The sequence below is a fragment of the Propithecus coquereli genome, unplaced genomic scaffold (genome assembly GCF_000956105.1).
Source record: "Propithecus coquereli isolate 6110/MARCELLA unplaced genomic scaffold, Pcoq_1.0 Scaffold32, whole genome shotgun sequence".
Taxonomy (NCBI): Eukaryota; Metazoa; Chordata; class Mammalia; order Primates; family Indriidae; genus Propithecus; species Propithecus coquereli.
Window position 1 is genome coordinate 5320501 of NW_012148841.1, and position 13832 is coordinate 5334332.

Consider the following 13832-nt stretch of genomic DNA (forward strand, 5'->3'; position numbering starts at 1 on the left):
TGTAGTAAATGTAACACTGGCCACCTACCCAATGCTTTCAAACAAACTATGAAATTCTGTGACACAGGCACTTCCATGTGCACACAGGCCCAATTTATGGCAGGATTTGCGGGAAAAAGACCTGACTTAAAGGAAAGTATGGGGAATCGACTGGCTATAGTTCATTTGGCTGAGCAGGGTGAAAACGCAGAGAGGAAAGCAGGCTCAGCTGTGCAGACTTGAGACCACCCTTAAGGCTTGTCTTTTACATTATTGTGTGCCAGGCTCCTGCCCAACTTCTGTCTCCACCTGTCGACCTGAGGCAACCAAGGAGTTAGCCAGGTGCAGTTCTGCGGTGGTAACAGGGAAGACTCTTGGGGGCAGTACGACCCCTCTCTCTTGGCTTCTGTTGCCTGCAACTGCCGCGCGGCCCCTCGCGCCTCTGCAAAGATACGGAGGTCGAAGCACGTTGCTGTGCGGTGATGAAATGCTCCCAGAATCAGCCTCTGGAGCCCGGCCCCTCACACCACCGGGATCCTGGCGTTGTCTCTAGGAGCCCTGTGGATGCTCCCGCCCCCTTCGTAGACGCCCCCCCCAACCCAGGCCCGCTTCTTTGGTGCGCGCCCACCACCTGAGGGGCGTTCCAGGGTCGCCGCGGTCCTCTGCGCCCCTGGGCACGGGCAGGGGGCGGGAGGCGGGAAGCGGAGTGGGAGGCGTCCGGGGCTCGCGCTCCACGGTGCTCCGCGCGGGATTTGCCGCCTTAAGCTGCAGCAGCTGCAGCAGCAGCGGCGGGAAGAGGGGTGGAGGGTGGTGAGGAGGGCCGGAGCCGGGCCAGGAGCGAGGGAGGGAGGGGGGCCGGGAGGCTGTGCCAGGCGAGCCGGAGGGGTGCTCCGCGCTCCCCCGCCCTCCTTCCGGGAGCGAGGATGCAGACTCTGAAACTGGTGCTGCTGGGCTGAGGCGGAGGCAGGGGAGTTGCAGCTCGAGGCTCCGTGAGTGTGTCTCCTGCGCGCGGAGAGGCGGGGGGAGGCGGAGGACCAGGAGGAGGAGGAGGAGGAGGAGGAGGGGGAGAATGCCCGGAGCCGCCGCCGCTGCCGCCGCGATGCTCCCGGCTCAGGAGGCTGCCAAGCTGTACCACACCAACTATGTGCGGAACTCGCGGGCCATCGGCGTGCTGTGGGCCATCTTCACCATCTGCTTTGCCATCGTCAACGTGGTGTGCTTCATCCAGCCCTACTGGATCGGCGACGGCGTGGACACCCCGCAAGCCGGCTATTTCGGGCTCTTCCACTACTGCATCGGCAACGGCTTCTCCCGGGAGCTGACCTGCAGGGGCAGCTTCACGGACTTCTCCACGTTGCCCTCGGGCGCCTTCAAAGCCGCCTCCTTCTTTATCGGCCTCTCCATGATGCTCATCATCGCCTGCATCATTTGCTTTACCCTCTTCTTCTTCTGCAACACGGCCACCGTGTACAAGATCTGTGCCTGGATGCAGCTCACCTCCGGTGAGTGCGCGCTCACCTCCGCGGAGGCTGGGGAACCCGGGGCGTCCGAGCCGGGGAGGGGCCAGAGTGGGAGGGACGGGGCCGCGCGCACCGCGGAGCGCCCAGCAACTTAATCCGCTCAGGCGTCGAGGTGTGGGGGGCGGGAGCCCCGGGAGGCCGGAACCCCCGTGGTTCCCCAGCCCAGGCACTAGCGCCCCGTCCCGGGGCTTCCGTGAGTCTCCCAAGTGTGCGGGGCGCCACCCAGAGGGACGCGCCGGAGGCAGCGCGGTTGTGGGGCCGAGTCCGCTCAGAACTAGAGATGGGGGGCGGAGAAGCGGCGGCTTAGAGAGATTTGGGGGGGGCGCGTGCTGAGGGACTAAGGAGGAACACTCACAGTGAAGTGAAAAGCGGATTTGGAGAGGTTGTAGTGGAAGGAACAGCCAGTCTGCCCTGCCCCTCTCTGGGACTATTTCTGTCATTGTTTCTCGGGGGCGAGGGGCGGGGAGACTGGAGTGAAATTGTTTCTCTCTGTCCCGGGCAGTTGTAGATATTTGATCATTCGTCTGGAGATGAATAAATCCTAATTCTGTTTCTGGTTTCACCCTTTTAAGAAAAATGTAGCTTAGAACGTTCGCTATTAATTCCCCAATGTGAAGTCTCGGTTTGCCTCCTTGTCAGTGCAAAAGGTCCTTCCCTTTCATCTTTCAACAGGGGTCTCCAGGAAATCAAGATTTCTCAAGAACCCGTTTTTGGGAAGTGGCTTTAGGGAAGTCAACAGAGAGGAAAACCTGTTTCATTAGCATCTCTGATCACTTCGTCTGTGGGTGATAGATTGTTGCTAGCTGGAGCATATGAAAGTACTTTTGTCTGAGCATCAAAGTTACTTTTAACCCCGAAAAGATGGGGGTGCCTGTCCTGGTGGCTTTGAAGAGTTCTGAAACACGACTGATTCCTTGCTGTACTTCCCCTGATGCCGATTCCTTCTCTGCCAGCAGCCTTAGATGCCCTTCCCTCTCAAGCCAGGGGTCCCAAGATCCTTGACATCTTCCTGTTCCAACATTGTTGAGATGCTTTTGGTTTTATGGATGGTCTGGTTTTGCAGGAATATTGAATGTCCCAGGCAGCCAAACTTTTCATTTGTGCTTTGTTTTGTTTTATTGTTGTCATTTCTTAAAGATGTTGGTTTCAAGATTTTGTCGTTTATTCTGTTCTTGGGAAGGTTTTCTGGGGAGTGGGAATTTAATTCCTGAATTTACCAGAGTGGTGTAGGATGATTAAATCCTTAAAGGTGCTGGACAACAGCGTTAGGGTTGTTAAGGTTGGAACATCTTATATGGCTAGTTTGATAGTAACAAACGAGAAGCTTGTGGAAGACTAAACTTGTATGGATGTATTTGTTTTGTATTAAGTATGTCTCAGCTGATTTTAATTTGCCACATACTGTGAAAATGGGTATCAGAAAAGCAAGAAATGAGCACCAGTAGAGACCCAGCCCTCTCATGCACACTATTATCCTGCTGAAATGTAATCTGCATCTCCCTCTCCCCCCAGTCCTAACTTCTTGAAGCATCCCACCCACTCTGTGTTTTTATATATAATGTTAACCTTTATGGCCATTTCAAGAGAAGGATAACTTTGAGATTTGGAATAAATTTGGGTATTATGGGTTGTTCTTGACACTCAGTTCTGGTTTGACTTTGAAGAGAATAGGACATGCAGGATGCAGATGTTGGAGAAAAAAAAGAATTGACCCTGCACAGCTAATTTTAATTCTGAGTTAAATGACCTATTTAGACCGGTGATTCAAATTAGATTGTTTTTCAAAGGTCTCAAAGTAATTTGCAGGTGATTTCTCAATAACATATTCTCAAATATTTGATTTTTATGAGGTTTCATACTCTAAACCCAATTTTTTTTTTAAAAGGACAGGAAAAAAATGAGGTTTGGGAAAGAAATACCAGCTTTGAAGTTAATACAAACTGCAACTATTACAATGGTTTTTTTTTCTTTTCTTTTCTTTTTTCTGGAATAGAGTGCACAAAAATCATTTATTCTGGGGTAGTGAAATATAATGTTTTCAGACATTTGATATAAATATGTGCTCCTGTTGTCCATGTCATGTAGAAAGTGGAGATAGCCTTTATCCTAAAGATACAAGGGCATTTACTTCATTTTGGAGAAGTCCAGATCCTTAAGTGGAATACTTCTTAAAAACCTTTATTTGCAATTTATTTGGCATTTTGTTTGTAGGTAAACTATAGGACATGATTTTGTTCATTAATGAAGTATATTAATAAAAGAAGAATGGATTATGATGACAGGTCAAATGAGAATCAAAGTCAATTATATTCACAGATTTTTAAGGAATGAGATACAGAAGATGTTTCTAAAGAATGTCACATTTTTAACATGGTTTTCAGGATTTTTTTTAAGTCTTACAGCACTAACAAGAAATTTTACATAATGTATTGTAGGTTACTTTGAAAGTGTAGTTTCTAACCTGTGGACTATTCCTCTTTAATGTTGAGTAGCCTTCTCCTACTTCTTGTTTAAATGTACCTAGGCTAATCTCAAGTGTAATTTGCTAAATATGAAAGATGAGACTTAGTGTACCATATACTTATTAGAGGCTGTTTAACCCTCATTGGAAATCAAATGATTCACTTGTGTGTTTAGTTATCTAAGCTTTTTAATATAATAACACCTTAAATCAGAGCCAGGTAGAATATAAAATCCTATATGAAATGATATACTAAGATGATGAAACAGGAGATTTTCTTGTGGTAATACAATATCAAGAATTATTATTTTTGTGATTCTGAACAGTGAACCAGAAAAATTAATTTATTTGACTGGAAAATGATGTTGCTTATCTACCTAGATGTGTGAAAAACATATAATTAATGGAGCTATTATAATCACCTTACCCTCTCCCTCTTCATTCTAAATCTTTATCAGCCTCAGTAGTGTGGAACTAGGAAACACAGGCTTAGGAGCTAATATCTTTGGATGTAATCCTGTACTTATGGATCATGCCTAATATCAAGACTGAAGACATAAAAATAATACATAAAGTAAATAATGACAATCAGAGATGTAAACCTTCCCCAAATCTACAGACAACTTCTTGAGGAGAAAAAAGAGGCTTCTTTCTGTGTGATTTCTCTAACACTAAAAAGGAAGGAGTGGATCTGTAATTGGTCAAACAAGGTAATAAAGTCCAGATATTTTTCATCGATATGGAAAGGGAATTTTGTCCCTCTGGGAACTTGATTCTCTGCTTCTTGTTCTCTTTAAATTAGTATTTCTGTTGATTTCTGAGTCTACTAATAGAAAAGGTTTTTGCTTTGTTTTACTGACTATAAGCCATACCTTGAATTGTTTCCAGAAGCCCATGTGTTCACCATTTTAGGCCAAAGAAATCTTTTTTTTTTTTAATAAGGCAAAGTATTAAGGTAGAATTTAAGATTTTGTAGACACCCATCATGGATTTCTTGGTCAAAGGCAGCAGATGAGGACAGGTACTTGCTTTCATCTGTGAAGAAGGGGCACCTGATCCAGATTGGCTTTCTTATTCAGGAGGGATAAGGACAGAAGTGGGTGGCATTCCCCAGATTCCTCATCTGTCATCTTTCTCAGTGTACCAACAAGAAGGGCCACCAAGATGGCAAGGCTTCATGGCAAGGATTAAGGGCTGAATTGTTTAGTCAGTTCCCCCAGGCCGCCGGCCTTAGTTCTCCTAAATTCTTATTAGCTGGCTTGCTTTTTTAAACTTTATAACTTTTCATTAGGTGAGATGAGAAGCACCAAAGGTAATCACTGCATTTCTTAGCTTGCAAGGAGAGCCTTTGCAATGGTATACCATCCTATCTCATGGCACCCTGCTCTTATAGATCTCATTAGTGTTTGAAACTTCAGTGCATTTGCATGTTTGTTTAATGTCCATGTTCTCTAGTACACTGAAAGTTCCATAAGGCCTTGTCTGTTTTTCTTTATATAGCATAGAGGTCAAGAGCATGGACACTGGAGTTAAAAGATGTGCATTTGAAGCGTGGCTCTGACACTCACTGACTGTATGACCTGGGGAATTAATCTTTCTATATTTTAGTTGCTTATCTGCAAATAGGCATATAATTATATGTACCACAGGAGATGGATGCCAGGATTAAATGAGCTAACGTGTATGCTTTGTGTCTGACTCATAGTAGGCAAGCACTATATGAGTGTTGGGTATGGTTGCTGTTGTTGTCTCGTTATTATTATTACTTTATCATGGCACACAGTAGTATGTGCATGTCTGGCACATAGTAGGTATGCAATCTTTTTGTTGAGTTAATGAATAAAAAAAAATGAATGATTAATGGGGTGAAGATTGAAAGGAGAAAGGAGTAATTTTAAATTTCCCACATGCCATGGTGAGAAGTGAACGCTGTATACTTTGAAAGCCATGATACTTTATTTTTTTATGGTTTGTGGCATCAACAGTGGCCACACTGAAAGAACTCTTTCATATTCTTTGATGGCAAAGGTTGTGATTTGACAGCCTAATTCATGATGAGCTTTTTTTCCAAATGGGGGTTTTTCTGATGTGTAGGTAATGCTCTTGATTACAACACTAGGAGATAATCATATCTCAGGTTTTAGCAGATTTTCCCCTACCATTTGGTTTCTCATAAAAAAAAAAAAAACATCCAAGATGGAGGTTTTATTTAAGAATCAAGAGATCGGGCTTTCTTTCATGAAGAACAGAGACCTGTTTCAGGTTGGGTTTCCTTATGCTCCTTCAGGAGCAATAAGGACAGGACAAGACGGTGTGTTTTCCAGGCTTTCCCATTTCTTCCTACTGGGCATTGGTGCAAACGTGCTTTTCTTGGACTCCCAGGAGCCTGCTGAGGTAGGGTGGTGGTGCTGAGTGTGCAGAGCACTGATGGGGGTGCTCTGAAGAGGAGACAGGAGTCTACTCAAGTGCAGACTCAGTGTTCAGGATAACCATCAGTCTTTACCATTTGGCTAATGCTGAGAAACGTGAGAAAGCAAGCACTTGCCTCAAAGAGCTGCTTATCCCTCCTACATTCACTGGTATGGAGTGACCCTAACGAGAGGTTTCTCTCTACCAGAGCATTTCAAACATTCTCCTAGGTGTAGAGGGAATAATGTGTACTGCTGGTGAAGGCGGTTTTTATTTTCTAACAACATATTCCACTTACAAGAATTTTCTAGTTACCAAGCCAAACATACAAGACAGTGATTTGAAATAATTTAGAAACTTTTTTTTCCTTATACGTAATATAACAAGGAATGTGACAATAGGAGATATATTGATGTGAATGTCAAAACAAACACCTTTTATAACAGTGAAATTTTAAGTGAACATCTGTGAAGAATAACAGGTCCCATATAACCCATATGGTATATTTTTAGGAGTTTTTTTTTTCCTTTGGTGCAAGGCTGCACATTTAACAGTTTTCCCACTGTAAAAATGTTACCAAGGTGCTTATATACTTCTATAAATAAATAATAAAAGCAGAGTGTGAACAGAGTGTGGTATCAGATGCTTAACATGAAAACCCCTATTTCGTAATCGCTCTTTTTGTTTGGGATGATGAGTCCAGATGGCCAGGTCAGTATATTACACTTTATGTACATACCCTTAGAAATCTTTCAAAGTGAGCAAAATTTCAAATTTGAAAAAAAAAGAAAAAGAAAGAAACAGCGGAGCACATAGCTAAAGTGGCAATATGTGGCTCAGTGCACTTCTGTGCATGGTGTGGGCAGATAAACTCTGGGAAGGTGTGGAGAGAACTTTGGATCAAATTGGCATGAAGCAAAGAACACACTAGGAGAATTCTAATTTGGGGGCTTAATAGCATGATAAGTGGTCTAGTTTTAAAGTGTAATTTCCATAATATATTTAAACTTTAGGGGTCAGCAGCAGCTTTAATTGATGTGAATTTTCCTTGTCATCATGAGTCAACTGGAATTTTTATTTGATATGAGGAAAAAGCAAGGAGCTAACTTTTATTCTTAATAATAACAAGACAATAATAATAATGATGTAAAGTAAGAGGCTGCTTCATATAACAAATAACAGATAAGTTATTTGATGACTTAAACATAGTGCTGTTATGAAAAGTCACTGGTTCATGTGAAAAAGAAAAAAAATCTTTCATTGATTCCCGAATGTTTCCGTAATTAGTATCATAATTAAAAACATAAGCACTCAAATTATGACTGTGATTCTATGACACTCCCACTAAACAAGATCCTGGTACTATTCGTAGTTTAAATTGTCCTAAGTGTAATCTCGAGCGTATTTCTCATCTATTCTGCTAAAATGAAACAGAAAAATGAGTGGCTTGTAAGAGGAAGATAAATAATTTTTTGACCAATATAGACATCAGCCGTATCTGACTACTACTGGGAAGAATGAAAAAAGAAAGCAGGCATTTCTGAAGTAGGGTTGCTGGCACAGAATTGCCATATTTAGGTTCTGACATCTTTCCCAGCCTAATGAAACCAAGGTCTGCAGCAGGGTAGGGATTGCCTATGTGTGTTCAATAGGAGGAGATGTCCTAAATGATAGTCTGAGTGAAGTTAGTCTTCTAATTGCATGAAATTTTAAGATTATCACTTATCTATGAAAGAGCTAGGGGAAGAGTAGTGAAAGGTACTGGGAATGAATGATAATAGTTGCAGACCTGAAAAGAGGCTTTAACTCAGAAGCAGACTTGCAGAATTTAATCAAGAGTTCTCCATATTCTTTGCCCTGTTAGAAAATAATGGCAGACACAAGTTTGAAGAGGACTCAACTTTGGCTTTAGTATAGAATGCATCACAGGGATGTGGAAGTAGTCTGGGGGGCGGGGTGTTCTGCATGGCCCTTAGTTGATTTCAATGAAGATGAAGAGCGAGGTGCTGCGAAATCAAAATGGGAAATGTATATCATCATTGACAGAAGACTCAGTATTTGAAAAACAAGCAAACAGATCCAGCTGTGAAGAATGACAGGGACATAGAAGAGTGACACCAAAAATAAATGCAGTATGAATAGAAAAGAGACTGTGAAATTCAAGGTTGAAAAAGCCTGTGGAATTCGATAGCATCAAAAGCCTGCGGAATTTGATATCATCAATGGCTTGAAAATGTATCGGCGTAGGACAAGCAGAGAGCTGGAATGTGCTGTATGGTGCAGAGCTGTGTGCAGATCCCAGTGACTGAGAAGGAAAAACTATGGCTCCACCTCCCATAGAGGGAATTATAATAGACTCTCAGATCAAGCTATTCAAAGGGAGATGATCGAACTTGTATGGCAGATGGAAATATGGAGGATTAAAATAGGCCAACCTAGGAAAGAAAAGGTCATTGTAAAATTAAATGAAAGGCCTTCCTGTAGTTTCTTGTTGAAAATCTAGTTAGATTGTGAGGTGAAATTGATTTCTATAATGCCTGTAATGGGAAAAGGGAACTTACAGTGAGTATTTGGGCAAATATATTTACAGGGCATAGTAAGAACATGTATAGTTACAAGCTAGGTTACTTGAATTCATCTAAGATTCAGATGATTAATGGCCAGCAATAATGTGGGTCTGTGTGATGCCAAATATTAGTTAACTGAATATCTACATTCTAACTGGTTGACTGGACAAGGCATAGAATTAATACTAACCACTTGGAATGTTACAAAAAACCTTCATAGAGAAAAGAACACTGTACTACCATGTTTTAAAAATAATGATTGGTGGCCTTTTAATGATCATGATATCTGTTAGTAGGTAATGATCATCACTAGAACTTGGATTAAAATAGTAGAAAAATATTCATTCTGCATGAATGCCATGCAGAAGATAAGGGTTTTATGAAACATTTATTTTCTAAAACATTTATATACTTACACACGTGTGTGTGAACTAGATTACATTGTAAAATGTATTATTGTAGGCTGTAGTGAAAATGTTTGAAAGATACTATTCCAGAGAAAAGATGATTTAGTATGAATTTATAAAAATAATCTTTTGTTTGGAAAATTGTGAAAGATTTGCTTCCATTCAGAGGTAATTTTGTATCAGAAGGTAGATGAGATAAAATATACTTAACCTAAGCAGTTTTGAGACATTTTTGTTTGGTTTTCCTTTCTCACCTCCATTTATGTCTTTTATTGCTAATGTACTCCAATTAGACTGTGGGTTAATTGAAAATTAGAATTTTTTCCCAGATGTTATTTGATTGACCCTCTGTGCTATAAAAAATGACGTGGTCTACCTCTGAGCAATGATATAGCTAAAAAATCATTTGACAAATGTACTTAACCTAATGCCAAATGGATATAGACTCATAGGCCTTAGAAAATTCGAGGAATATTAAAAATGATTTAGCATAGTCTCTTCATTTTCTAGGTGAAGAAATAATGGTAAATACTAACTGTCGAGCAACTACCACTTGCAAAAACCTTTATTTTAGTATATTTAACCCTCACAACAATCTTACAGGGTTAGCATTATTATACCCATTTTGCAGATGAGAAAGTTGAGGCTTAGAAAATTACTCAAAGAGTTGTTCCAGGTCACAGAGCCAATAAGTGGTTTGAGCCAAAATCAAACTCTCCTCCATATTGCCACCAAGTCTGAGAGAAATTAAGAGTCTTGCCAAAATGACACTTTGATAAAATTGAAGTCAACCTTCATCTATTAAATAATTCCCAGTGCAGTTCCATTTCTACCACTATTTTTTGCCTCCCAACTTAATGTGCATTTGTTTAGTGTAAGTCTTCAATATTTCACCATTCTGTGTCGTCATGAAAGGAAGGAGCTGCTACTTAGAGTGGAAATAATTATATGTTTACCAGACTTTCCTCTTCATTCATACTTAGGTATGACAAGGTATCCCTTATCCCATCCTTTTCGTTTCTCTAACCTAGAGCCCGGGGAGGTTCTTTTCCCATAACGTCCCGTTGGTCACTCCTCTGATATCATTGCCATTCGTCTTAGACTGTGAATTTCTACAGGACAAGGGCAACATCAGCGTCACTGGCTCTATGTCACTCATTCCTACCCTGCAGTAAATATAGAAACGCTCTCAATAGGTTTGCTTGTTAATGGTGGTGGTGAAGGCGGACAGGATTGCTAAGTCACAGACACAGTTCCAGAGATGGTAATGATAGACTTGAGAAGCTTCTGGAAGCATCAGAGTGAGAAAGAGGAACTGAATATGTGGTCGGAAGATTTGCATTTTGACTTGCCATCTTATTGGCTGAATGACTTTGGGCAAGTCATCTAACTATCTTTGACTTTTCATTTTCTTGACTTTATTTTTGTAAGGCTTATACAATTTTATTCCAGATACAAAAAAAGAGATTGAAAGTTATAGACATTAAAGAAATAACATTTGCTAGCCAAGTGTTTCTGTGCTTTTGCCAAGAAAGTAAATGTTAGAAAAACCGTCAAAGGTAGGACAAAACTAAAGCAGAAAGAAAATAGGGAACAATCCTAGACAGACAGGTAAGTATCTAAAGTTAGATGTTCTCAATCTAATGAGACTTAAAAATATCTACTATATTTTTAGGATTATTGAATTAATGCATGTAAAAACACTTAAAACTCAACCTAGCATGTAGTAGGCACTCAAAAAATGTTAGCTATGATTACTGTTACTATTACCACTACTACTAAAGAGATGAGGGCTGGAGGCATGATTAGTATTCAGAAAATTTAGTAGGCAGAAAAGCTGAACTTACAATGTGCAACCTAATGAAGGCAATTTAGTATCACAACTTATATATGCCAGATCTACCTTCTTCTGAGGATTGAAAAAGATAATGGTTGTACATGGCTTTTATAAACTGCACAGTGCTATAAAAATGCCATTGTGATTGCTATAATAGATTTTATATATTACTGACAAAATGCCATATTCAGTTAAGAGTTTAATTTTGTGTTAACAGGTCTAGCTTTTCCATTTATTTGACTAAAAGTAACAGGAATGTATTTTGGAGATAATTTTGAACTGTTTTATAATCTCACCTAAACAAACTTGAAAAAAGGAAACCATGTTTTGAAGACGTGGACAAGACAGTTTTTTGACTGTCAAGATCCAAGCATTCAGTCATTCTTATTAAATTCCTCAAAATGATAGAGAAATATTATCAGATGTTACCCAAATTATTTCCTCTTCATAGTTATCAAAAGCAAAATTGAATATTCTCGATCTCTAATAACATCAGGAACAAATTGGAAGTAGCATTTGTTCTGTGCTGTTTTAAATGTGGCTATAATACATTGAAAATTAGGTTTCTCAATGTTATATCTGTGAATCTGTATTTTTTTTTCCTAAGCAAAGAAGGTAGTGATTTCAGATTATCAGATTTATGTTCAAATGAGGGTTATGTTGCTCTGTTTTTCATTAACATGATAATTCCTTATAATTCTTTAGCTTTTCTAAAGAAAGTAAAAAAGAAAAAAAAAGAACCCTAACATGACTTCTTATTAATGTTTTCATTTGGGGTCTACAGTCACCAGTTTGTTGTAATATCAGAATATCAGCTTGCTATGACTACTTCTATGACTATGAGCCAAACTGCTGACTGAACAGTGAGCAAATGAGCATTCTACAGATCCCTGTCGTGGTGTATACACAGAGTTAATGTTGAGAAGAGAACTTACTAAATACTGTTGGTCGATTAGACTCTTCATTTTCTTTGTTTTTGGAGTCACCAGCAAGCGTTGCTGAGCAGTCCTGGAGGTCACGGTGAATAGCTCTGCTCTTCCAGAGCCCTCGGTCCTTTGGAAAGGGCTCTGCAGTAAGATGGGTGGGGATGGGGAAATGGGTCAGGATCCACCAGCTCTAGTTCGCTTTACTGAAGACCCCTCCATTGAGGGCAGGATGAGCTCTAGAGGGAGCTCCAGCCCTGCCATCTTGTGCTTCTCAGAACTTGCCTTTTACAGGGTTGGGTCCAGAGTCATTTTCTCTCTGACACTAATCATAGGATTACATTATAGGAGGTGGGGGTTGGAGAACAAAATATGAAAGCTGAAAAAGAATAAGGATTCATCGTAATACATTCAGTAGAAGGGAAAACGCCTTTACCAACAAGGAAAAAGCCAACCTCTCCTGGCTATTTCTGCAGCCTCTGGCCTTGATATATTATAAAATTCTTTGAAATTACTCTCTATGATTTATCTGACCTCTGAAGAAGTTGTGACTTCCGGCAGCCTAGTTTTTCAGAGGACTCATTAGCATGGTCTTCCCTATCAGGATATCTTGGCTGTTGTTCCTTAGACTGGAGATGGACAAATGGAAATGACTTGAGCAGGTCGCTGGAGAATTGAGAAGTTGAGGAATTCAGAACTGCAGGATTCTAAACAGCCATTTGGTCTTTGTGGTCATGAGCTGGGCATTATTGATTGCATCTCTGTAGTAGCCTGAACATATTTTGAAAATTTAAAAAGTAGAGTTGGAAATTCTGTTTCTTTGGAAACTTTAGGGACTATTCAGAATTTAAAAGCAATGCTTAAGATAACTCGGAACATGGACCCCAGGCATAAGCAAATAATGCTTCACATGATCAGAATGAAAAACTAGGCACCTAATTTAATTACTCGCTCCTACCTACATATTTCAGTCTCTGTTTCCTTCAACAAAACAAAAAGGAAAGGAATACTGCCTGCTATACCCACACATAGCATTCTCCACCCGATGCCACTCACGGGACACAAAAAATTTCTTCTTCTTCTTTTTTAGTGGAATCTGAACTCAATCTGGTTCCTATTTTATCTCTTTGAGAACCTGAAGTGTAGCAGGTTCTTTGGAGGAAAACTTTCAAAAACCACACTTCCCTGCTCAACTTCAACCTTTTCCCCCATCTCATACTCAAAGAGCGTTCTTTTTAATCCTCACCAGAATGCCCCCTCATCGGCCCATCGCCCTACCATGGCCGCAGTGCCCACTAAAGTGTCTGTGCCTAAACAGGCCAAGTAGAGAATCTGGAACTATTGATACTGGAAGTCAGTATAGCACATTTACATTGTGGTAGGGCCGTTTAGAATTTTTTCAGCTGAACTTAAGGTGTACAGGACAAGGGAAAAGTTCTGGAATCAGTTTGAGTTCATTTGACAAGGGCTGTTCTGTTTTTTTGTTTTTTTTTTTTAATTTCAGCATATAATGGGGGTACAGATGTTTAGGTTACGTATGTTGCCCTTGCCCCTCCTCCCCCCCAAGTCCGAGTTTCAAATATGTCCATTCTTCAGGTGGTGCGCATTGCATTCTTTGTGTATGCATATACCCGTCCCCTCCTCCCTCCTCCCTTCCCCCTGCCCAACATCCAATAGATGTTATTCTTATATGTGCACTTATGTGTTGATCAGTTAATGTTTTTTGTGT

General features: G+C 40.8%; 1 protein-coding gene across 2 annotated transcripts in view; it reads left to right on the top strand.

Moving 5' to 3' along the window:
* The first annotated feature begins 932 nt into the window (after nt 1-932).
* Nucleotides 933-13832, top strand: part of LHFPL3 (lipoma HMGIC fusion partner-like 3) — a 503530-nt gene continuing 490630 nt past the window's right edge. The window contains exon 1 of one of the 2 annotated variants that reach the window (XM_012650316.1): nt 933-1481. In XM_012650316.1, coding sequence (XP_012505770.1) covers nt 1049-1481 — 433 coding nt within the window. In that variant the 5' untranslated portion in view covers nt 933-1048. The remainder of the gene's footprint in view (nt 1482-13832) is intronic. The other variant, XM_012650317.1, reaches the window with a different exon arrangement.